The sequence below is a fragment of the Oncorhynchus masou genome, chromosome 8 (assembly GCF_036934945.1).
Source record: "Oncorhynchus masou masou isolate Uvic2021 chromosome 8, UVic_Omas_1.1, whole genome shotgun sequence".
NCBI lineage: Eukaryota > Metazoa > Chordata > Actinopteri > Salmoniformes > Salmonidae > Oncorhynchus > Oncorhynchus masou.
The window spans coordinates 18,229,272-18,255,733 of record NC_088219.1 but is presented as its reverse complement, the minus strand read 5'-3'; the positions used below and the strand labels follow the sequence as shown (position 1 = coordinate 18,255,733).

General features: G+C 42.6%; 2 protein-coding genes across 9 annotated transcripts; one reads left to right on the top strand and one right to left on the bottom strand.

Annotated features, from left to right (window-relative positions):
• The first annotated feature begins 294 nt into the window (after nt 1-294).
• Nucleotides 295-14,279, top strand: LOC135544287 (solute carrier family 25 member 45). Of its 7 annotated transcripts, none has more exons than XM_064971776.1 (7): nt 295-1,046; nt 5,441-5,496; nt 5,595-5,638; nt 5,749-5,820; nt 11,819-12,007; nt 12,089-12,341; nt 12,639-14,279. In XM_064971776.1, the coding sequence occupies exons 1-7, from the start codon at nt 991-993 to the stop codon at nt 12,920-12,922; spliced, it is 954 nt and encodes a 317-aa protein (XP_064827848.1). In that variant the 5' UTR covers nt 295-990; the 3' UTR covers nt 12,923-14,279. The 7 variants fall into 7 exon arrangements, with proteins under 7 accessions (XP_064827848.1, XP_064827855.1, XP_064827851.1 ...); XM_064971779.1 differs by lacking the exon at nt 295-1,046 and adding an exon at nt 2,896-3,243; XM_064971777.1 differs by lacking the exon at nt 295-1,046 and adding an exon at nt 4,177-4,286.
• A 1,331-nt stretch (nt 14,280-15,610) lies between these two features.
• Nucleotides 15,611-24,993, bottom strand: LOC135544283 (neutral alpha-glucosidase AB-like). 2 transcript variants are annotated; one of them, XM_064971771.1, is made up of 25 exons: nt 24,709-24,993; nt 24,348-24,449; nt 24,087-24,195; nt 23,787-23,914; nt 23,468-23,647; nt 23,101-23,166; nt 22,317-22,383; nt 21,943-22,036; nt 21,685-21,781; nt 21,198-21,369; nt 20,965-21,085; nt 20,550-20,785; nt 20,288-20,414; nt 19,220-19,299; nt 18,863-19,003; nt 18,619-18,715; nt 18,390-18,491; nt 18,046-18,289; nt 17,421-17,485; nt 17,182-17,258; nt 16,979-17,053; nt 16,735-16,848; nt 16,520-16,632; nt 16,323-16,423; nt 15,611-16,106 (listed from the first exon to the last, which is right to left on the bottom strand). In XM_064971771.1, the coding sequence occupies exons 1-25, from the start codon at nt 24,726-24,728 to the stop codon at nt 15,997-15,999; spliced, it is 2,838 nt and encodes a 945-aa protein (XP_064827843.1). In that variant the 5' UTR covers nt 24,729-24,993; the 3' UTR covers nt 15,611-15,996. The 2 variants fall into 2 exon arrangements, with proteins under 2 accessions (XP_064827843.1, XP_064827844.1); XM_064971772.1 differs by lacking the exon at nt 23,101-23,166.
• Nucleotides 24,994-26,462: the final 1,469 nt, after the last annotated feature.

The following is a 26,462-nucleotide window of genomic DNA, read 5'->3' as shown; positions in this document are numbered from 1 at the left end:
ATCGTTAAGTAGTCTATTTTCCGGTAAAAGCATATGCTTATTATTCATACTTTCTCAAATATTTACTCTGCTACAGCCATTGAATCTGTCTTTGAGCGTCAATGGACGTTAATGACAAGCTTGGTCCACGACGTTATATTGTTATATTTTTCAATCTTGAAATACAAGGGCACATGTTATTAATCAGTGACAGAAATTTCGCGCTCGGTGATATTCACTTCCGGACTTGGTGGTGGGTCAAAGCTTGTAGAACGCCCCTCTGAATAACGGGGAGTGATTTTGGCTTAACTGCGTTGGGGAAAAGAAAGTCGCGTTCGGAAACCCCTACTCTGTGCAGTGCGCGTGTGTAATAGCTCAATTCGCCTTTGCACAACTTCTAAACGCGATTAAAAAAAATATTTTGCAAAGGATAAATATACAAAACTTTCCACTCTTTTCATAACAGATTGTAGTTTTGGGAACAGAAAACTGTATTGAGATCAAATGATTCATCGATGAGAAAATGTGCAAAATGTCGGACAAAATCCATCTCGTTCCATCTTCTCCCACTGCCCGCCATCGGGCTTCCTCTGAAAACGCCAAGTAGATGATTCACATTTATACATCCAGTGAAATGTCTGTCTCATTGTTCTTTGGTAAAAATGTTCATATTTTTGTTGTTGTGCAGCTCAACTTTTATGGTGCATTACCGCCATCTATCGTTCTGGAATTGTCGTTTGTTGCTTAACTAATATTCTGTGTTTAGATATAATTGAGTAAGTGTAACGGATGTGAAACGGCTATCTTAGTTAGCGGGGCGCGCTAAATAGCGTTTCAATCGGTGACGCCACTTGCTCTGAGACCTTGAAGTAGTTGTTCCCCTTGCTCTGCAAGGGCCGCGGCTTTTGTGGAGCGATGGCTAACGACGCTTCGAGGGTGACTGTTGTTGATGTGTGCAGAAGGTCCCCGGGTATGGGCGAGGGGACGGTTTAAAATTATACTGTTAAATTGATGCTGTTGACCCGGATCACTGGTTGCTGCGAAAAAGGAGGAAGGTCAAAAGGGGGGTGAGTGTAACGGATGTGAAACGGCTATCTTAGTTAGCGGTGCGCGCTAAATAGCGTTTCAATCGGTGACGTCACTTGCTCTGCAAGGGCCGCGGCTTTTGTGGAGTTATGGGTAACGATGCTTCGTGGGTGACTGTTGTTGATGTGTGCAGAAGGTCCCTGGTTCGGGCGAGGGGACGGTTTAAAATTATACTGTTACATAATGTTAGAGTTGCGTAAATTCAAATCTGGTATCAGGATAAATATAACAATGAGTCACCGATTTTATACTATGTATTTTTTATTAGTTAAGTAATAAATGGCAAATGCAACTTTCGTATATACGGGCTCACTGTAATACCACGCAGGGTTGAAGAGAGAACTGACGTGATGTATGTAAACAGTATTCTTTATACTGTGATAGGCCAACAGATGGGTTGGAACTGTCTATCACAGTAGAGACTGGGCGTGGTTTAAACTTGCTCAGCCTATTGCAGGCGCTCAGGCGGGTCCCCGCCTCTTGGCGCTTCTGTTGATAGATGTAACTTGCTTGTGAAGAAAATCCATGCTCTCATGCTCCATACCGTTATCTCGCACCTGGCTCCTGTTATCTAACAAAAGACCGCTTGTTCTCGCAACACCACGCTCTGAATGTGCCCCCCTCCCAACTCATTTGAACTGTTCCTGTCTTCATGCTTCTCTGTATTTTTCCATCATGAGAAAGGCCCATGGCCCTGACACTTTCAACAATGTTTCAAGTCAGCTATGTTGCATAACACATACATACATCCACACAAGCCAACAGCAGATAATATTCAATCATATATATGGTAATGGCTATAATGTAAAACACAGGATCCAACAGTAATTATGCTAATACCAGAGGCAGTGTGAGCACTGTGTCTAGAGCAGAAGCAATACAATTGAACTCGCCTAATGGGATAGGGGAACACTGTCTGTCTACCTATTCGAAATACATTTGGGTTATATCGCTACTTGATAGAAATATATACATTACATAAGGGGGCTATGCGTTCTATGGAACATTATTTTCCAGACAACGCAGACTCCAGAGTTGATTTAACCATTGCTATAATTTAACACATTTGCCACCAGAAATGTGTTCAACATCCACTGAAGTAGCTAGCTGGCAATTTGACTACATAGCTACAGTAGTTGCCATGGTCACCATTCAAACAGACTTGCTAGTTTAGCTAACCAACCCATCAGTCCAAGCTTGCCATTATGAAAATCCAATTCAACAATGGCAGTAATGTTTTTGTCACGTTCTGACCTTTATTTCCTTTGTTTTGTCTTTATTTAGTATGGTCAGGGCGTGAGTTGGGTGGGCAGTCTATGTTTGTTTGTTCTATATTTTGGGTATTTCTATGTTTCGGCCTAGTATGGTTCTCAATCAGAGGCAGGTGTCATTAGTTGTCTCTGATTGAGAATCATACTTCGGTAGCCTGGGTTTCACTGTGTGTTTGTGGGTGATTGTTCCTGTCTTTGTGTCTGCACCAGATAGGACTGTTTGGGGTTTTCACATTTCTTGTTTTTGTAAGTTTGTTCATGTGAAGTGATTTATTAAAGCATGAATCAAAATAACCACGCTGCGCATTGGTCCGCCTCTCCGTCAATGGAAGAAATCGCTTACAGTTTTCAATTGGACTTTTGCTTTCAAAAGCAGCTCAAACATAGAACATGTAAAAATGAACTATAACCATTGAATTCATACTTGCAAAAATACCTGCAATTATAAACTGGGTGGTTTGGAGCCCTGAATGCTGATTGGCTGACATCCGTGGTATATCAGACTGTATACCACAGTTATGATGAAACAATTTTTTTTACTATTCTAATTATGTTGGTAACCAGTTTATAATAGCAATAAGGCAACTCAGCAGTTTTTGGTATATGACCAAAATACCATGGCTAAGTATTCAGTTCTTAGATAATTTTTTATAACATGGGAGAGAGGGGGCAAAGGATAGGCAGAGGTTCGTAACCAGGTCAGAGTCCGACAGGTACAGGACGGCAGGCAGAGGTCGGTAATCCAAAACAGCGTCAATAAGGGACAGAATGGTCAGACCCAGAAGGACACGGAAACACGCTAGTAAGACTTGACAAGACGAACTGGGAGCAGACCAGCAAAAAACACAGGGGATAATGGAGGAAAATGGGAGACACCTGTTGGGGGGTGGAGAGAAGCACACGACAGGTGAAATAGATCAGGGTGTGACTAAGTGCTTTGCAACAGCCGTGGTATATCAGACCGTATACCATGTGTTTGACAAAGCATTTATTTTTACTGCTCTAATTACTTTGGTAACCAGTTTATAATGGCAATAATGCACCTTAGGGGTTTGTGATATTTGGCCAATATACCACGGGTAAGGGCTGTATTCAGGCACACCGCATTGCATCGTGTTTAAGAACAGCCCTGACCCATGGTATATTGTCCATATACCACACCCCCCTCGGGCCTTATTGCTTAATTATAAACTGGGTTGTTCGAGCCCTGAATTCTGATTGGCTGACAGCCGTGGTATATTTAAACAATAAGGCCAGAATAGGTTTGTTATATATGGCCAGTATACCATGGCTAAGAGCTGTTCTTATGCACACCGCAATGCGGAGTGCCGGGACACAGCCCTTAGCCGTGGTATATTGGCCATATATCACAAACCTCTGAGGTGCCTTATTGCTATTATAAACGGGTTACCAATGTAATTAGAGCAGTAAAAATACATGTTTTGTCATACCCTTGGTATACAGTCTGATATACCACAGCTGTCAGCCAATCAGCATTCAGGATTTGAACCCCCAATTTTATGATAGACCATTTACCACGAGTATGACAAAACGTTCCTTTTTCTCTTCTAATTACGTGGCTAAACAGTTTATAATTGCAATAAGGCACCTCGGGGGTTGTGGTATATGGCCAATATACCACGACTAAGGGCTTTATTCAGACACTCTGTGTTGCGTTGTCCGTTGCATGCACTGCACTTTAATATATATATATATATATATATATATATATATAAACTAAAATTATATATAAACTATAATATATATATTTATAGCGGACAGTGCACATTTTTACCGCTAAAGGCCAGCAAAACCCTACCCTAGAAAAATTAATCAAAGACGATTTGCCTTGAGATATAGTACTTTGTAGACAGTCATACAATAGTGCGGGTCGATCAAGAAAGTACAACGCTCCGATATAACTTGTGTTGGTGTGTATTCTACGATGAGGTAACGCTCAAATCAGGTAAATCTTCCTCTGATCTAGGTCACCAACCAAATTTTCTAGTCGAACCCACTCTTTAAAATATTTGCTTTCATTCTTTTAAGCGCAAAAAGCAATGCGGATGTTCGCCCCAAATTCATTTAGTATATTTCTAACTGGTTTACTGCTCCAGACTGATGTGTGCGTTTATTAATTCTGCACAGGTTGAAAAGCAGCATATCACTAGCCATATACAAGCCATATAAGCAATGCTATATGCTTTAGCGACCTAATTTTCTATCAATGATTTAGAATGGGACTCCAATAGATATCTTGACATTGAACAGTTTAACCCTGTGCAGACTCATTTTTTTGGTACTGTACTTGCGGTGGCTTGCTTTTGAAGACAGGTAAGTGATAATGTCTGTGTTCAGATGGACCTACGAACAGTAGGCATACTGTTAAGAGATCTGAAAAACCAAGATCAACCAATGGGAAATATGATTATACTCTTCGGTAAAGTATTTATTTTTAGGGCAATCTAGGTTGAACCTCGTTAGACATCACAGTAAAATAGAAGGATGTATTGTCAAAGGAAACAGTAAAATAGTAATGTACTGGGAAAGATGGGTTAGTTTGTGGATGATGGGTTAGTTTGTTAGTTTCTGAGGGTTGGAATTAAGATTGCGGTGTGCTGTATGTGAGCGAAAATAGCTGTAAGTAGCAGTAAAGGCATATTGTTGTCTGTTAGTCCCCACCCCCTGCCCCCATAAAAACAATAAAACAAAACATTGACATGCACAAGACTGCAGGATTGCACTCCCAAGCTCAAAGATCACTATTTGAGATCCAGAACCATGTGCTGTGAAATCTGTATTAAAGTTGAATGAGTCTACCCACTGGGCAAACACTGGTTGAATCAACGTTGTTTACACGTCATTTCAATTAAATTATGTTGATCCAACGTTGATACATTGAATTGAAGTCTGTGCCCACTGGGTAATGTCATCAGAGAAAATGATTAATCATTTTATATTTTCCCCTAAACTGTAATGGCTATTCATGTATCATCATGAAAAATGCTGAATTCTGACTAGATGGTTACAAGGTGAGAGATTGTAAACCCAACTACCTTGATTAACCTGGGACTGATAGTTGTACTGTAATTTATCTGTTTTAGTGTGAGCAAGCAACTGAGCATGCCGTTTGTGGAATTCATAGCAGGATGCCTCTCAGGTAATGTATAGGAGTAACATAGATCTTTGTGTATAAAAACATTTTTGGACATGAATATGGAGGGTGAATTTGACTAGGCGTATATGAATATGTTCTAGGAGCAGTAGGGTTGGCTTTTGGTCATCCAATGGACACAGTGAAGGTACAATTATTGGACTCACTCAAACTTTATGATTATATCCACTAATTTAGACCAAGGAATCTAAACTTGTTGACAAGTCACATAATATGTATATTATACTCCATGTGTAGGTGCGTCTGCAGACCCAGGTTAAATACAAGGGGATTTGTGACTGTGTGGCTAGGACATACACTCATGAAGGGGTAAGGTTTTGAATACTTTGGTATTATATGACTCATCCCACTGTGCATAGTATGTAATTTCAATGTCGATCATTGGGTGATATTTGGTTGAGACGAACAATGAGATTACAACCTATATTCACCAACTCAAAAAGACAGCCAAAAGTTAGATGAATTTCCAGTGTGTTATGACTAGTCTTTCAACCGTCTAAAAGCACAACCAAATTCCAATGAAAAAAACAATGTCTTCCTTTTGGTTTAGTTTTCACTCAAATGTCTATCACTGCGCTTTCAACCATGCACAGCAATGTTCAAGTGGGAATACAATGTCAGGATTGTAGTTTATTTATACAATATATTTAATGTGTTAATGTGTTATCGCTGTGCTTCATCTAATAGCAGAACCAAATGACCTGGATTGCTGTTGAGATTACATTAAAAGTACATAGTGCAGGGGATCTATGCCGTTCGAGATTCTGCACAGATTATTACACAAAGGTGAAGATCTCCACAGACCTGTGACGACCTATGCATGTTATCTTGAACATCCACACCTTACATTATTACATAAAAATACACGTATAGTTACAGCAACCTCAAAATGTGGCCATGGATATGTTACTCATTTTGAGGTAAAATGTTACATTAGTTTGTAAGATAGCCTTAACGAAGGCTATTTACTGTATTACAAAAGTAATATTAAATTGTATTTGGTTGACAACACAACTAAATATTAACATTTAAAGGAGATCTACTGCTTGGATAGTTCCATCTGTGCAGCTGGCTTATGCACATTCTTTAACTTTTATTTTTTGGTTGAGTTGGAGACGTAAATCCAACATAAAATTTGTTAACAAGTTAATAGGCTATTTATTGTATTTTAAATATTGAATTGTATTTGGTTACATTTCAAATGTTTACATTTGAGTTATTTAGCAGAGGCTCTTATCAAGAGCAACTTACAATTAGTGCATTCATCTTAAGATAGCTAGGTAAGACAACAACATCATAATCGTATCAAGTACATTTTCCCTCAACAAAGTATTTATCATCAAGGTCAGTGCTAGTGGGAAAAGAGAAGTGCCTTTTCCCCCCTTTTTTTTAATTGGGAGGAGGGGGCGTCGGGGCGCCGTGAGAGTTATTTAAGATACTCTTCAAAGAGGTAGAGTTTCAGATGTTTTCCCCAAAATAGGAAGGGACTCCGCTGTCCTGACTTTAGGGAGAAATTTGTTCCACCATTGGGGTGCCAGGACAGAGAAGAGCTTTGACTGGGCTGAGCGGGAGCTGTCCTCCCGTAGGGGTGGGAGGGCCAAGAGACCCAAGGTGGAGGAAAGGAGTGCTTGGTTTGGGATGTAGGGTTCGAGCATAACCTGAAGGTAAGGAGGTGCAGTTCCCTTGCTGCTCCATAGGCCAAGCACCAGGGCTTCGACTGGAAGCTAGTGGAGTGTGAGGAGGAGTGACATGGGAGAATATTGGTTGAACACCAGGCGGGCTGCAGCATTCTGGATAAGTTGCAGGGGTTTGATGGCACAAGTGTAGAGCCCAGCCAACAGAGAGTTGCAGGAGTCTAGACGGGAGATTACAACTGCCTGGAATAGGACCTGCGCCGCTTCCTGTGTGAGGAACGGTCGGACTCTACAGATGTTGTAGAGTATGAACTTGTAGGAGCGAGTCACTGCTTTGATGTTTGCAGAGAACGACAGGTTGTAGTCCAGTGTCATGCCAAGCTTCTTTGCACTCTGGGAGGGGGACACCGTAGAGTTGTTAACAGTGATGGAGAGATCTTGGAGTGGGCAGATCTTCCCCTGGAGGAAGAGTAGCTTAGTTTTGTTGAATTTGAGCTTGAGGTGGTGGGCTGACATCCAAGCTGAGATGTCTGCCAGGCACACAGAAATGTGTGTCGCCACCTGTGTGTCAGAAGGTGGGCAGGTTGTTGGGCAGCTGGACATTACTAGTCACATGATTTCATCTGGAGAGAGGTGAGAAAGAGCTCAACGTGTAGGGTAGTTCTGTGTGAGTGGGACTAGTGGACTTAGTAGGCTGAGTGAACGAGGAGCGGATGTTGTCAACCTTTTTTCAAAGTGGTTGACAAAGTCGTCCACAGAGAGGAAAGGGGGAGGTGGAGGATTAAGGAGGGAGGAAATAGTGGAGAGAGGTTTCCCAGGGTTGGCGGCAGAAGCTTGACATTTATAGTGACATTTAGAGTGATAGAAAGAGGCTTTAGCAGCATATACAGAGGAAGAGAAGTTACAGAGGAGGGTGTGGAAGGATGATAGGTCCTCCAGAAGTTTATTTTCCTCCATTTCCACTCAGCTGCCCGCAGCCCTGTTCTGTTAGAATGCAGTGAGTCACCCAGCCACGGAGTGGGAGGGGAAGGTCAGGCCGGCTGGGAGGTAAGGGGACAGTGAGAGTCAAAGGATGAGGAAAGGGAGGAGAGGAGGGTTGAAGAGGCAGAGTTAGGAGACAGGTGGGAAAAGGATTTAGCAGATGGAAGAGAGGATAGGATAGAAGAGGAGAGAGTACCGGGAGAGAGAGAGCAAAGATTGAGGTGGCGCATGACCATCTGGGTAGGGGCTGAGTGGTTAGGGTTGATGGAGAGAAAAGAAAAAGTAGTTATCAGAGACCTGGAGGGGAGTTGTAGTGAGATCAGTAGGCAAACAGCCTCTAGTAAAGATGAGGTCAAGCATATTTTCTGCTTTGTGAGTTGGAGGTGACTGGGAAAGTGTGAGGTCATGAGGAAAGGAGTGGAAAGAAAGAGGTGGAAATAAATGAATTGAAGTCCTTGTCGGGAGGTTAAAGTCGCCCAGTACAATGAGTGGTGAGCCGTCATCATGAAATTAGCTTATCAAGGTGTTAAGCTCATTGGTTGTCAACACAGCCAAATATCAACATTTGAATGAGATGTATCTTCTGCTTGGATAGTTCCATCTGTGCTACTGTCGGGCTTTAATTCCAGTTTGTTTATGAATTAATAATCAATATGTTGGATTTATGTCTCCATCGCAACCAAAAATCTAATTTAAAGAATAGGACTAAATCAAAACAAACTTGAAATGCACTTTAAATAACGTTTGATTTGATTTAGTCCTATTCTTTAACTAGATTTTTGGTTGAGCTTGAGACGTGAATCCAACATATCTATTATCAATTTGAAAACAAACTTGAATTAAAGTCAGTGGCACAGAATATACATCTCCTTCAAATGTTGGTATATATTCTTGTGTTAACAACCAAACACAAAAAATGCAATATTTATCTGTATCTTATATATGCCATTACCCCAACCTCTTAATGTTTTTGTTTTATTTATTCATCGAATGGTTCTCTCATTGATCGGGTTCTCACTTTAAATATCTGGGCATTTGGATTGACAATGATTTGACGAATAAAAAACATACTGATGAGCTTGTTTAAAAGCTACGTAAGATTACATATCTTCGTTGTTGAAGTATAAAAACAATGTATTGGTTAACTCTTGAGGTACCTCAGGTCTCCACCGAATTACAGTACCGGTCAAAAGTTTGGACACACCTACTCATTCAAGGGTTTTTCTAAATTTTTTACTATTTTCTACATTGTAGAATAATAGTGAAGACATCACAACTATGAAATAACACATGAAATCATGTAGTAACCAAAAAAGTGTTAAACAAATCAAAATATATTTTATATGTGAGATTCTTTAAAGTAGCCACCCTTTGCCTTGATGACAGCTTTGCACACTCTTGGCATTCTCTCAACCAGCTTCAAGAGGTAGTCACCTGGAATGCATTTCAATTAACAGGTGTGCCTTCCTTCTTGATACGTTTGAGCCAATCAGTTCTGTTGTAACAAGGGATAGAATACAGAAGATTGCCCTATTTGGTAAAAGACCAAGTTCATATTATGGCAAGAACAGCTCAAATAAGCAAAGAGAAATGACAGTCCATCATTACTTTAAGACATGAAGGTCAGTCAATCCAGGAAAATTTGAAGAACTTTGAAAGTTTCTTGAAGTTCACTCACAAAAACCATCAAGCGCTTTGATGAAACTGGTTATCATGAGGACCGCCACAGGAAAGGAAGACCCAGAGTTACCTCTGCTACAGAGGATAAGTTCGTTAGACTTAACTGCACCTCAGATTGTAGCACAAATAAATGCTTCACAGAGTTCAAGTAACAGACACATGTTAACATCAACTGTTCAGAGGAGACTGCGTGAATCAGGTCTTTATGGTCGTATTGCTGCAAAGAAACCACTACTAAAGAACACCAATAAGAAGAAGAGACTTGCTTGGGCCAAGAAACACGAACAATGGACATTAGACCGGTGGAAGTCTGTCCTTTGGGCTGATATGGTCCAAATTTGAGATTTTTGGTTCCAACCGCTGTGTCTTTGTGAGACGCATGGTAGTTGAATGGATAATCTCCGTATCTGTGGTTCCCACCGTGAAGCATGGAGGAGGAGGTGTGATGGTGCTTTGCTGGTGATATTGTTGTTGATTTATTTAGAATTCAATGCACACTTAACCAGCATGGCTACCACAGCATTCTGCAGGGATACGCTATCCCATCTGGTTTGCGCTTAGTGGGACTATCATTTGTTTTTCAACAGGACAATGACCCAACACACCTTCAGGCTGTGTACGGGCTATTTGACCAAGAAGGAGAGTGATGGAGTGCTGCATCAGATGATCTGGCCTCCACAATCACTCAACCTCAACCCAATTAAGATGGTTTGGGATGAGTTGGACCCGCGAGTGAAAGAAAAACAGCCAACAAGTGCTCAGCATTTGTGGGAACTCCTTCAAGACTGTTGGAAAAGCATTCCAGGTAAAGCTGGTTGAGAGAATGCCAAGAGTGTGCAAAGCTGTCATCAAGGCAAAGGGTGGCTACTTTGAATAATCTAAATTCAAAAATATTTGTTTAACACTTTCTTGGTTACTGCATGAATCCATGTGTTTTTTCATAGTTTTGATATCTTCACTATTATTCTACAATGTATAAAATAGTAAAAATAAAGAAAAACCCTTGAATTAATAGGTGTGCCCAAACTTTTGAATGGTACTGTAGTTTTAATGCACCTCACTGAGTATAGAAAACATTATGAACACCTGCTCTTTCTATGACATAGACTGACCAGGTGAATCCCAGTGAAAGCTATGATCCTTTAATGATGCCACTTGTTAAATCCACTTCAATCAGTGTAGATGAAGGAGGAGACAGGTTAAAGACAACTTTTTAAGCCTTGAGACTCAATTGTGTATGTGTGCCATTCAGAGGGTCAATGGGATAGACAAAAAATGTAAGTGCCTTTCAACACGGTATGGTAGTAGGTGCCAGCCCAGGTGCGCCGGTTTGTGTCAAGAAGTACAACGCTGCTGGGTTTTTCACACTCAACAGTTTCCTGTGTGACATCCAGCCAACTTGACACAACTGTGGGAAGCACTGGATTCAACATGGGCCAGCATCCCTGTGGAACGCTTTCAACACCTTGTAGAGTCCAGTAAATCTTAGTTTTTAGGGGAGCTCTCACAACAATCAATGTCATGATAGCACATTGGTAATAGTCAGTGGCAAATATCATAGCTAAGCAGACATAGGCTTGGTTAAAACCCTGGATGGGATACCAAAGGGTAGCTTCTGATAGATCAATTCTCCAGGAGGAGATGCTGCCCAGCCTATAGTTTTTTTTCTTCTGATAGTAGATTTTATAATTGAAGATCTGAAGTTCTTTTAAAAGGTACAAATTTAACATATTTTATTCAAGGTTTGTCTATGTTGAAATTTGGTTATCATGATGACATAATCTTGTGGTTGAAATCTTACCTAGAAAACAACAGTTGATTACTTTTTTCAAATCTAATGTATTTTCCTCGTAGATTTCACGTCACAATACGTTGACAAATTACGTTGGAACAACGTTGATTCAACCAGTTTGTGCCCAGTGGGATTTGTCGATGAGTGTTTTATATTTTTGCTACATTGTTGTACCATCAGTAATCCCTTAACGATACTATTTTTGTATTTGTTGGATCAGATCCCTGGGTTCTTCAAGGGCATGACATTTCCTGTCCTGACTACTGGCATCACCAACGCTGTGGTCTTTGGTTCCTATAGCAATGCTTTAGACAGCCTCACCCAGTCCCAACGGAATGACCGAATCCAAGGCAACCCTGCCTCGGCATCAGCTGTCTTCGCAGCTGGCTGTTTCTCAGGTCTGGCACAGGTAATATGGAACATGCTTTAAATGGCCCTGAAATATGGCATTATGTGTACTTTTTAACACCAAGCTTGTCTTTGCTGCCAGGTGGTGGTTACTGCGCCTGTTGACCTGGTGAAGGTACGCTTGCAGTCCCAGACCAAGGGCTGGGCTGGGGTCGGTGGTGACGGGTATCGAGGTCCCATTCACTGTGTGACTGTCATCCTGAGGGAGGAGGGGCCAAGGGGATTGTTTCGAGGGGGGTTGGCTCTTACCCTGAGAGACGTACCCTGCTATGGAATCTACTTCTTGCCTTACGAAATCACCTGCAGGTTTCTGACTGAAGAAGGCAAACGGCCAGGTCAGTTGGAGAGAGAGATTGTGTTCCAGGCCATCTTTTCATGTGAAAAGATTGCTATATTATATGTGGTTCCTGAGATGTTACGCTCATCTCCAGGCATTTTGAGATATGATAAACTGTTATACGTCACTGCAATAGAGACAACTTGGAGTGTGTGTGTCATTAACAGTTCAAAGGCCATGCTAGTCTGTGAGAAGAGAGCGAGTCTGTGTCTAGATTTGACCGTTTATTGCTGATGGTTTGAGTGCTAGTGCAATTACATAGATTTTCAGGTAATTATTTGGTTTGTATTTGCAGGCACATTTGCAGTATTGATAGCGGGTGGGGTGGCAGGCGTGGTGACGTGGGCCTTTGCCACGCCCATGGATGTGATGAAAGCGCGGCTGCAGATGTCCGGTGCTGGGGGCCGGGTGTACAAGGGGGTCCTGCACTGCATGAGTGTGAGTCTGAAGGAGGAGGGGGTGAGAGTGTTCTTTAAGGGGCTCCTCCTGAACAGCCTGAGGGCCTTCCCTGTCAACGCCATCACCTTCCTCAGCTATGAGAGCCTGATGCGTTTCCTCACCCGGCCGTCTGCAGACTGACCACAAGACTATATGCATCTCCTGGATATACTCCGGTCGGACCAAATGATGGAAAGAATAGCAACACAGGATGGGCAAACCATTATGTGAAATGAACTGGTATATACAGTATACATTAGCATGCTATACTCAGAATTGTATCTGCTAAACTGGAGTTTCACACTTTGTTATCCTCAATGTGGGCACTCAGACAGGGCTCATGATGCTGTTTCAGTAGGACACAGTGCTGTGATATCATAGGGTGTCACCATACTTATGGATGCAAACTGTCAAACAGCATCACCTCTCACAGAGCTATGATACCATCAGTATTTTATATCATGAGACAACAAAACCTTGAATATGAAAACACCTGGAAACCAAATGTTTATACCAAGACATGGTGTATTTATGTACTGGTATACTGTTATACTGTATGAACTTCATAGCCTTCATTTATAATAACTTTTTAATAAACAAAATGTGAAGCAAATGGGAATGTAGTTGGTTTATTGCTGACAACCAATCCTCAATTCAAATCAACTTTTTTAGTTAAATAAACCCCCTTCCCCAAAATGTAAACATTTAGTAAAATTATGCATATTTTACTTATTGCATAAGTCAATGTATTCACCCCTTTGGATTTATTCACATTTTGTTGATTGACAAAGTGGGATTGAAATGGATTTAGTTGTGATTTGTCATTGAGCATCACAGAATACCAAAGTGAATAGGATTTCAAATTTTAACATATAATAACAGTTGTTGCAAAACTATTCAGCCCTTTTGTTTAGAGAAGCCTAAATTAGTTCAGGAGTCAAATGCGGCTTAACAAATCACAAGTTACATGGACTCACTGTGTGAAATAATAGGGGTTGACATTTCTTTTAATGACTACCTCTTCCTCTGTCCCCAATACATACATTGAACTACAAAGACTAGACAGCTTTTCAAAAGCCTCAGAGAAGGGCAGTGATTGGTAGATAGATTAAATATCTGATCTGGTATTGTGTTAAGGGAATTTTTATCAATGATGACTAATTATGTATACATTTCAATCAGGACTGACTAGTCCAAATGCTATTATGTACTGTACATATATGAATTCTCTCTCTTGCTCCCATTCCCAATTGTATATAATATAGTCAGGAGTTTAGAACAATGCCTTGGTACAAATGGATGAACTCTCTCTACACTGACTGACTGACCTTGGCTACAGGCGAGGAGGGAAGGCTCGAAAACTATAGGGCCTCTCTACCGGTATCATGAAGAGATAGAACATTTAGAAAATGCTGACGTCATTTTCAGTTTATAACCTGTGGAAAAATGTGTATATACCAGTACTCTCTTGAATTAAACGCTGTTACCTGACTTTTAAGACCGGGGCTCTGTCTATTCTTATATATATATATATATAGTCTTACAAACCCTTAAATGCATTGACAGAGTATTTAATTCTGATTGTGAAACAATACAGAGGAATTTAGAATTCCTTCAACATCTTGTTATCCATCTTTAAGCATGGTCAAGTTTATTATGCTGTGGATGATGTATTAAACCACACACACAAAGACAGTCATTCTTCTGAACTGAGCTGCAAGACAGGAAGGAAACTGCTAAGAGATGTCACCATGGGTGCTTTTAAAACAGCTCCAGTTAAATGGCTGTGAAGGGAGAAAACTGAGGATGGATTAACATTTCAGTTACTCCACAATGAAATGTAAAGAATAAAAATAAAAGAATAACCTTTTTGGCCTAAATGCAAAGCCTTAGGCTTGAGACAAATCCAACACGTCACTGAGTAACTGCCTCCTTATTTTCAAGCATGGTGGTGGCTGCATCATGGTATGGGTATGATTGCCGTTGGCAAAGACAGGAGTTTCAGGATAAAAAGAAATGGGATGGAGCTAAGCTTTACACCAAACACAGAGGAATTTACCTTTCAGCATGACAATAACCAACAACCCAAGGCCAAATCTACACTGTAGCAGGACAATAACCAACAACACAAGGCCAAATCTACACTGTAGCAGGACAATAACCTACAACACAAGGCCAAATCTACACTGTAGCAGGACAATAAACAACAACACAAGGCCAAATCTACACTGTAGCAGGACAATAACCTACAACACAAGGCCAAATCTACACTGTAGCAGGACAATAACCTACAACACAAGGCCAAATCTACACTGTAGACAGTGGATGTTCCAAGTGGCCAAGTTACAGTTTTGACTTAAATCTGCTTGGAAATCTATGGCAAGACTTGAAAATTGCTGTCTAGCCATGATCCTCAACACCTTCCCAGATCTTGCACAATCCAGGTATGCTAAAGCTCTTAAGAGATTTACCTAAGAAAATCACAGCTGTAAATTGCTGCCAAAGGTGATTCAGGGGAGTGAATACTTATCTATTCAAGGTATAGTTATTTTTAATTTACATTCTAATAAAATATTCCATTTTGACAGAGCAATAATGTAGATCAATTACAAAAAACAAAAATAAAAAAAAAACAATTAAATTAATTTCAATCCCACTTTGTAACGCAACAAAATGTGAAAAAAATCCAAGGGGGTGAATACTTATAATACCCACTGTATTTTATAATGTCCGATAGAAAGTAATCTCTTCTTCATACTAGTCTATTCACAATGCTAACCCATGTAAAAGCAAATTGTAACAAAAATGGAAAGGAAAAAAATACAAACATTAAATTTGGACATTCATTGTCATCATTTATTTACTTTATTTAGCTAGTCATATAGAGTCTTATAGGGAGTCATTATCATCAGTCATAATTTCAACCCTGGAAAAAATATTTCTTAAAATTAAGTATCAAAGATTCAGCCTCTTGTTAGTGGTGCAGAATTTCTCCTGACTAACACCATTTGTGGTCCTGAGTTTCATACTCTTTCAACAACCCCGATCCATTTCTCCTGCGGTTTCTTTCTCAGGGTTTGGGTAACTGCTCCAAATCCTAGCCACACTTTTGAATCTGGTTGTGTGCTTTTCTGTAGTTGTATGTTTACTTGTTTGTCCAAAAGTCTGTGTGTGACATTTCATTTGTCTCTTGACTTCTGTGTGTGTGTCCTGTGTTACCGCAGATGTAATGTCCAGTTGACCCCTGCGTTCACGCCTGGCTTACGAAGAGTTAAGACTGCCGTGTCCGGGTCAAACTCAAACTCCACAGAAGACTCCCCACCATCTGTGGAGGATGGGTGAAGAACATCAGGCACATTGTAACAAACCCCAATGTTCACAACCCTTACCACTTTCTGCACTAGCCTGCAAACACAAAAATAACTTCGCTGCAACAAGTTATTTTTCATTACATTATACCAGACCAGAAGGACATTCAGGGGAAACTCCTGGCTCTACACGTGACACCATGTTGCCTGGTTATTGACGGTACATGACTAACCTGTCGCTGTGAGGGTGACAGCATCAGGCTTTTGAGCTCCCAGGATGTTCACCTGCTCTACCCAGGAGGCCGTGGGAAACTGGGAGTCAGGAGACAGATCACTGCAGCATCAGAGAAAGAGACAGGTTACACTCGATACAGAAACACAGGGAGAACATGGCCTGGTTGGAATGATAATGTTAGTTAGAGGGACAGACCTTGATGAGAGGCTGTTCGCAGTGTAACTCAGGCGTCTGTGAATAAACTGCTTGTCTGTCTTGTGTTTAAAGGTGTGACCATCATCTATGTAAATCTCTCCTTCTGCATTGCCCTGGAACAAAGAGAAACATTTAAATGACGACAAAGCCCCTGCAAGTAAAATGGTACAACACCAATGGTAGTGATATCATAGTGGTGTAAACGAAGGTTATACCTGTGAGTCAAGGGCCACGTAGAGGGTGTAGGGATCGTTCTCCATGCAGGATGAGGACCTGCGAACACGGTTCTTCCGGCAGATAATGGAACCTCCTCGCTGGAACACTGGAATCTGTGAGAGGTGGTGGGAAGAGGAGGTGGGAGATTTATTTGTGGGAAAAGGTGCTGAGAGGTGGGTGATGGCTAAAGACCATAGGAGTTGAGAGAAACAAACAGCAGATCCATGTTAACAGAGAACCTACTGAGCTCATGGTGACAGGGATAGAGAGGTTCTGAGCTCCGGCATGTCTCTGGAACGTGTGGACGTCATACCAGACCTGTGACGGGGAGAGAAGCGCGAGGATGTCAGAGGACGAGAAGGTATCAGGTTGATTGAAATATACCACATGTTCAACAGGCAAAACTCCAGGTCAGCCTTCCCTCGCTCTCTATCCTCAAAACTCACCTCGCCATTCCCAGGTAAGTAGGCTGTGACCCCACTAGACCTTTCATCTGTTACAGGGTGAACCAGAAGATCTCTGCCTGATGAACACACAGGGGGAGAGGTAGCCTGGGGTAATGCATCATCCTCACCAGGTTGAAGAGCTCAACTTCATCCAAACATTTAGGTATTCAAAAGTATTGTACCATAAAAAGTTAAGAAGTACATACCGGTCTAAAGGCCACTCTCCCTAACCTACTTACCAATCAGGAACTCATTGTCAATGGAAAATGTGGCAATATCCTCTGGATACTCCACCCACAGGGGCCTATAGTACAGAGAGAGAGAATACTACCCAAGGTGAATCAAAATACAAGGATTCTCTCTAATATCTTCTCAAAGACTGGTGCCAGCTATAGACCTTCAAAACAGACGTGGCAGGGCTCGACATTAACACTTGTCCGCTTGCCTGGGCATGTAAAACAAAGTCAGAAAGACGATTATAGAGTTAAGTTTTCCGCATGGACATGTAAAAAAAAAGCCTACTCCGATCAGAATTAGATAGTGTGCGGATCAAAAACCTGCACACCCAGTAGCTCTCCACATATGGGTTTTATACAGTAGCCTATCAGTGCAGTATTTTACTTTGTGGGGGTTTAAGTGAGTTGCTCAAGGCCACAGCGGCAGGAGACAATACATGGGATCAGAGACCAGCAGCCTTCCATTGTCAATACCAGTGATAATAATGGTTATTATGGTGTTACAGAATATTGTTTATTTTTGCACTAGTGACTTGAGCTGACAAGTAAAAAGTTAACTAAAAAATTAACTAAAAAGTGTCTTAAAAAAAGTTAATGTCAAGCCCTACATGGGGCTTGATGAGCCTACCTCATGACAGGCTGGCCAGTGCGTTGGGCATGGTAGAACTGCAGGTACCAGTAGGGCAGAAGGGTATAGCGCTGACGAACAGCCTCCCGGATGAGAGCTGTGTTGTCAGGGCCAAAAAGCCAGGGCTCCCTCCGCGGGGTGTCCAGGTGGGCGTGGGCACGGAAGAAGGGCTGGTAGGCCCCCGCCTGGTACCAACGCACCAGCAGCTCTGCACTGGGAGTCTTAAAGAAACCCCCCACGTCAGCTGGGATGAGAGGAGTGATTAGGATACTTTAAGAATTACCATCAAACGAGGATAAACCGAGCCATCCAATCTGTGCAGCACCAATCCCTGCTAGCCTCACCTCCACAGAAGGAGATGCCAACCAGGCCCAGGCTGAGACACATGGGGATGGACATCTTCAGGTGGCCCCACTCAGCTGCATTATCACCAGTCCAAACTGCACCTGGAGGAGAGTGGGTGAATGCGTGTGTGAGAGAGTGAACACTTCAAGAGTGGGTTGGGGTTCAGTGAAGACATACAGTATACAACATTTATGGTAACCAGAGGGAGGCGTTATTGAAGGGTCTAACCATAACGCTGAGACCCAGCGAAAAAGGCCCTGGTCAGGACAAAAGGCCTCTCCAACCCCCCGGAGCGCTGGATCTGACCCTCTGCTGTCGCCATTTGCTGAGAGAGGGAAAGAAGGGAAGACCGAGTAGATGGCAGTAAATAAGTAAGGATGCTGTAACTAATCCAAAACAATCCCAACAGTGTGGACAGTGAACACCCCCGGGGCCATCTAGTCCTAGTAACGCCCTTCCTTCCCTTCCTCACCACGTAGAAGCCGTAGAGGTTGTGGATGTCTCTGTGCTCCCAGGGCCCATGGAGGGCATCCTTGTGCATGGTGACCTCTGGACCGTTGAACACAGACGGCTCGTTCATGTCGTTCCACGTGTACAGGTTCTCCATCGAGCCCTGGAGAAGAGAAACAGGAGATAATGACATGTCAGTACATCTGGGGTCTCAGTAGCTCAAGGCTCCAGTAGCTTTACTGGTTAACCAGTGACATCAATGCTAACTGACTCAGTGAAGAGGACAAAGTTTCCAAAGGAAGTCAAGAAAGAAGGAAAGAGAAAAAGTAACTGCGTTTAAAATGCGGAGATGAGACTAACTGACACAGGGTTTACTCACCTCATACTGGTCATAGGCAAACATGCTGGCCCACCACTTCCTCATCTCAGGGTTGGTAAAATCTGGGTAACCTGCATTCCCTTTTACAAGAAAATATAGAGTACATATACATAACAGTTCTAAACAATTCTAGCCTTTGGGTGACTGAATCAGTAGAAACACAGGCAAACCTTATACTGCGTTGACATTTATTGCTAAAATATTGCCCTGGGGGTAGAACTCAGCAATTTCCGTTAGATGGGGCAAATTGGCTATTTCAGAAAAACGTATGATTTCGCTTTTTGGTCTTAATTTAAAAAGGTTAGTGCTAGGCATTAGGGTTAGTGGTGTGGTTAAGGTTAAGTTTAAATCAGATTTCATGACTGTGGCTGTGCCAGCAAATGACCACTCTGCAGAGCTGCTTCCAGGGCAACATTTATGACAAATACTAACCTGCACTGTGTTGTCTGGCACGTTTTAAAATTTATCAATCCATAAATACACTAAATTACCAAAGGTATGTGGACACCTGCTTGCCTAACATCCCATTCCAAAATCATGGGCATTAACATTGAGTTGGTTCCCCCTTTGCTGACATAACAGCCTCCACTCTTCTGGGAAGACTTTCCACTAGATGTTGGAACATTGCTGTGGGGACATGCTTCTATTCAGCCACAAGGGCATTAGTGAGGTCGGGTACTGATGTTGGGTGATTAGGCCTGGCACTCGGCGGTCCCGTTCTGTGAGCTTGTGTTGCCTACCACTTCGCGGCTGAGCAGTTGTTGCTCCAAGACGTTTCCACTTCACAATATCAGCACTTACAGTTGACTGGGGCAGCTCGAACAGGGCAGAAATTTGACGAACTAACTTGTTGGAAAGGTGGCATCCTATGACGGTGCCACGTTGAAAGTCACTGAGCTCTTCAGTAAGGCCATTCTACAGCCAATGTTTGTCTATGGAGATTGTATGGCTGTGTGCTCAATTGTATATACCTGTCAGCAACGGGTGTGACTGAAATAGCTGAATCCACTAATTTGAAGGGGTGTCCACATACTTTTGTACATAGGAACATGTAAATATGTACACTACCTGGCCAGCACCAGCCCTCATAGTCTCCGCCATCTTTGTTTTTTATGTAGTAGCCTCGAGAGCGAATCTCAGTGTGGATCTTATAGCTGCTGTCCACCTTAATGTGAGGGTCCACTATGGTCACCATCTGTGGACAGCCGGGACAGGAGAGGACGCAGTGAGTGGAGGAGGAAGAGAGAACAGTGCTAAAAATGTAAATTATCTTCTCATTACCACACACACACACCATTTCAAAATCCTATGTTTCCATCATTAAGTTCACCTTGCGTCTCTTATCCAGGAGGCCCTGCAGCATTTCTTTGGGCTGTGGGAACTTGTTGTTGTCCCAGGTGAAGTAGCGCTTGCCGTCCGTGTGCTCAATATCCAGCCAGATGAAGTCATAGGGGATGTCGTGTTCATCAAAGCCCTGGTCCACCGCACTCACATCTTCCTGGTCATTGTAGTTCCAACGGCACTGGTGGTAGGCCAGCGAAGAGAGAGGGGGGAAGGCCTGAGTTCCTACAACAGCCAGAGAACAGGTCATTTCTAAAGTGAAGGTAACACTTCTGGGATAGGGAGCAGTGAAGCTATAAACCGACCATGTATTGAACATTAAAATGTGCTTGGTGTGAATGTGTAGAATATACCGTGAGTGACGTGTACCTGTGTTCCTGTTAGTGAGTGTGTAGGTAGTGTACCTGTTAAGGAAGAGTACTGTGTGAACACATCATTAGGTCGTGGTCCCAGCATGATGAAGACGTCAATGATGCCACTCTCAGAGATCCATCGGACGTCTGTCTGAGGGACCTCACTGGAGCCCTGAACGCAATCAAACAAGCACAAAGAGGATTCAGAGATCAAACCAAGTGGATCCAAGGGCAAAGAAGGAAAGGCAAGACAGTGTGTGAGATCCAGTCACACACACACCCACCTGTCCAGAGCTGACGTCCACCCATGTCTCTGCTGCGTTAAGCCAGAAGAGACCCATAGTCCTGTGCGTGTTGTGTGAGAGGAGGACAGGCACTGCTCCATACAGAGCCATAGGGTTAAAGAGCTCATACTGGAACACATCCAGGTTATAAAGCCTGTAGGGGTCTCCTCCACTAAGGAGAGAAACAGGAATCACTGGGTTAGCACTGGATGACCAACAAAAGGGGCGGCAGGTAGCCTAGTGGTTAGAGCGTTGGACTAGTAACCGAAAGGTTGCAAGATCGAATCCCCGAGCTGACAAGGTTAACATCTGTTGTTCTGCCACTGAACAAGGCAGTTAACCCACCCACCTACCGTCATTGAAAATAAGAATTTGTTCTGACCTGACTAGATACTGACCTAGATAATAAAAGTAAAATAAATCAGAAAACTACACTTTGATGAGCTGAGTGCAAATGACATTGGGGCAAGGGCGTTTATAGTCTCACTCTGTGTTTTTCAGTCTGAGGCCGTCTGCGTGTTCAGGGATGCCGTAGACGTGTTCTACTCCAGGCAGGGAGAAGTCCAGACTGATGGAGGAGGGACCTGGAGGACAGGAGGCAGGTTACATTAGAGCAGTGTTTTTATTTCTATATATTTAAAAAATGTAACACATGATGTCAATGTTAAGTAAATAGGTGAAAACAAATAAATGGACTTGAGTAACAGTTTGTTTTACAATGGAATTGTAGTGTACAATGATGTACCATTAGGCTTGGTGTCAGCATGGGTCTTGAACGTCTCCTCCCACATTCCTGGCTGATCCACCTCTTCTTCTGCCTCCTCCTCTCCTTCTGACACCTGGAAAGAGAGGGGTTTTGTGGAGAACCAGAAAAGAGGCCAAACGTGTAGCTGAAGTGTCTCAGAACGGTGCTACTCGTACACACCCTAGTTCAAAGTTCACATCAAATTGATACCAGAAGTTGGAGCTCTTCTCACATCCTACTACTCACAACCTGTTATCTCTACACACTTTGAACACAAAAAAAAAATGGACAGAACGGGGTCTATTAATGCACCAATAAACCCACACAGTGTTTGTATCAGAACAATACGGTATTTGGAATAGAACACCACACACCTTTTCCTTGTCATGCTTCTCTGTGTCCTGTTTCTCCCCAGCTTCCTCTGTGTCTGTTTGGCTTTTGCTGCATCACACAATAATACATATCAATGTCAAAACACTGATTGATTGCTATAGAAACCACATGGAGAAATGTGAAGAACAAGTCAAGCAATATAAACTGCTTTTCATCACCTGGATTGACATGTTGTTAGTGATCGATTGAAGGACAAACTCTTTCCATTTGATAATTGTCATTGAGTTAAACATGCATTATGTACTGGCATCTTGTTGACATAGCAGTTCATCTTAACTTGTGTTTGCATTGATCTTAATGTGGGGGTTGCACAAAAATGTGCAGATTTTAAGTTAGGATTCAGCCAATAGAAAATGACTTGGTAATGGGTACAGATATGCCCACATTTCTAAACTTTGCAGGACAATGATTCAGAAGATTTTTTATTTGTTAATAATTATCCATGGGTAAACCAATCAAATCACTGAATAAAATATGACATGCAATAATTTGTTTAGTTTAGAGGGTGGTGGGAAGCTTAGTAAATATGTACACTACACTGAGCAGTAGAGGCTGTACAGACTTATGGAGAAATTGCACACAGCAACATGTTTACATATATTTATTGTTGCTCTAGTACAGTTAAGATTAAAAGTAAAAATCTATTGACTTCATTTTTGACTTGTGGCATTTCTACTATAAGACAATACAGCCGCAAGCTATTTCAGTAGTTCAACTCAGGTGTCACACAAACATTACATCAAGAGGCAAGCTAAGACCAGTTACCTAGAGAAAACGCTCTTGATCTTATCCCACATGCTACCGACTGTGCTACTTATTTTGTGGGAAATACTGGAGGACATGGTGAGAAACAGGAGGGAAAGGAAAGGAACAGAATAGGACGGGAAAACAGATCAGTACAGCACAGCTAAGTGCATTTTAGAAAACCTTTGAGACAATTATCAAATTCAGCAGGAGAGCACAAGTGGAAGCCTTCATTAAAAGCCTTCCATGAAATTACACAACATATATTACACGGCAATATTCCGTCAAAGTCCATCACAGGTCTAGTATATGCATTCAATTGCATTGTTCCATGTGATATAAATGCATGGTTTCATCCTGTACATGCAAGACTGCATAAGCGACTCACGTGTCCTTGCGTATGCGGAGCTGCTCGAAGGCGAGCAGGCCCCGGGAGTTGAGGGACAGCAGCACCTGTGGGCCCTCCATGATGTCCAGGCGGAAGGGCTGGGCACTGAGGATGAGCCTCCAGTCCTCCCCACCCAGAGACAACACCACCCTGTGCTCATCCTGGGCCACCACTGACATACTGCATTGGAGAGAAACGGCCATCACACTCATGCCAACACACCCACTATGGACCTTCTCTATACTTTACATCCATTACAAAACCATCCCAGAATTGTGAGACATCAATAGTGGGCTGATATTGAAATTAACAAACTCACAGTTCAGTGGGAGGGTCAGTGATGAGTACATCAGGCACCTCATATCGAGGCTTGATGGGCTTCAGCTCATTGATCTTCACTCTGGTCATGTTCCCCTGAAGGCGATACAGCTCGAGCAGCAAGAGCACCTGAACACAGGCAATGAAATGATCACACGGTTTGCACGATGTGGAAGAACACTAAGTGTATGGTGGATTTCCATTGTGTGCCATTCAAGTAATCCATTATAAAAGCGAAGTAATTTCACGCAATCTCCATGACAACTTATTTACGTGTGCAGCAGGTCTGGTTTATTCTGACCTTATTATTGTTATTCAGGAGCTGCACTGTGAGGTGGGAGTCACTGAGTTCCAGGGTCTCCAGTAAGGCTGTGTATGATGACTGGCCTGGCTTCATCGCCCTTTGACGACTACACACACACACACACACACACACACACACACACACACACACACACACACACACACACACAATTTCGTTTAGGTCTCAAAATGTCCATCTAGGTAACGTTATGTTGTTACACATTTTTCTACAAGTGAATTGATGGTAGGCAGCCATCACCTGCAGAAGGCACTCTGGTCACATGTTTTGAAGTTGCTGCGATCCACAGCTTGAGTGATGCTCAGGAAAACAGACAGCACGAGCACACGATATAGGCAAATCCTAGGGAAGAATGGAAATAAACAGTGATGTAACTATGTTTGCAATTATCATATTCCAGCTAGCTAAATCATGTTGCTGCTGAACTGATTAGTTGGGTAGGTAGTTTTCCTCTAGTTAGCAAGCTATCCGTGACAAAAAACAACTGACCAAATGCGGCATTTATATATAATATCCACAAAGACTGATGCAATAGTACACATGTTTTCTGTTGTAATGGCTTGCTAGCAGGCTAACTGAACCTGAATTCTGAAATAACTACCGTTCAATGAAGCTCGCCATCTTGATTCAGCTTGCTTACGCTCTCGATTCAGCTTGCTTACGCTCTCAAGCCTCGCCCCTTCAAATCATGTGCACGCAGATGATTTGACAAATAGAAAGTATAGATAGATGCCTATAAGAAACAAAATGTGCTATTTGGGGGACAGTCAGAGCCAACCCTGTCCATCTTGTAGACGTATTGGAACATTTTCGAATTAGACGAACTCCTGTTATTGCCTTAACTTGAAATGGTAGTGGGATGCTATAATAATAAACGCTCTAAACATGGTGCTTTCTGTTAACCGTTGCTTAGCGTTTCGATCTTGAATGCGCTCCACATTGCCGCGAGTCATTCAATGATTGGTCAGTTCATTTTGACGAGGGAGGCGCGTGTGCATAGCAAAGGTGCGTTAAACACGTTGGGGTTTTGGAACAGGAAGCACGTCGGCTCTATTCGTTCATGTAATTTCTATTTGCAACGTTCGGCGACTGAAAGTAGCCAGTAGTCCATCCCAAATTAATGGAAAAGATGGGTATGGTACTGTCTAAAATGAAATGAGAAAGATGCCACGTGGCATGGACTCAACATTAGACTATTTCTGAAGTTTGCTATTATGGAAAGCAGGAAAGCAAAGGCTGGCTTTTTCAAACAGAAATTTGCATCCTCAAGCTCTAACTCCAAAAAGTTTTGGGACACTGTAAAGACCATGGAGAACAAGAGCACCTCCTCCCAGCTGCCCACTGCACTGAGGCTAGGCAACACTGTCACCAACGATAAATCCATGATAATCGAGAATTTCAATTTCTACGACTGGCCATGCTTTCCTCCTGGCTACCCCAACCTTGGCCAACAGTTCCGCACCCCCGCAGCTACTTGCCCAAGCCTCCCCAGCTTCTCCTTCACCAAAATCCAGATAGCAGATGTTGTGAAAGAGCTGTAAAACCTTTACCCGTGCAAATCAGCTGGGCTACTACAGGGTTCAATTCTCGAGCCGACTCTTTTCTCTGTATATATCAACAATGTCGCTCTTACTGCGGGTGATTCCCTGATCCACCTATACGCAGACAACACCATTCTGTATACATCTGGCCCTTCTTTGGACACTGTGTAAACTCTCCTTCCAGACTCATGTTAAACATCTCCAATCCAAAATTAAATCTAGAATCCCGATTTCGCAACAAAGCCTCCTTCACTCACGCCGCCAAACATACCCTTGTAAAACTGACTATCCTACCATTCCTCGACTTCGTCGATGTCATTTACCAAATAGCCTCCGACACTCTACTCGGCAAACTGGAAGCAGTCTATCACAGTGACATCCGTTTTGTCACCAAAAGCCCATATACCACCCACCACTGTGACCTGTATGCTCTAGTCGGCTGGCCCTCGCTACATATTCATCGCCAGACCCACTGGCTCCAGGTCACCTATAAGTCTTTGGTAGGTAAAGACCTGCCTTATCTCAGCTCACTTGTCACGATAACAACACCCACACGTAGCACGCGCTCCAGCAGGTATATCTCACTGGTCATCCCCAAAGCCAACACCTCCTTTGGCCGCCTCTCCTTCCAGTTCTCTGCTGCCATTGACGAATTGCAAAAATCGCTGAAGCTGGAGACTTATATTTCCCTCACTAACTTTAAACATCAGCTATCTGAGCAGCTAACCAATCGCTGCAGCTGTACATAGCCCATCTGTAAATAGCCCATCCAATCTACCTACCTCATCCCCATATTGTTTTTATGTACTTTTCT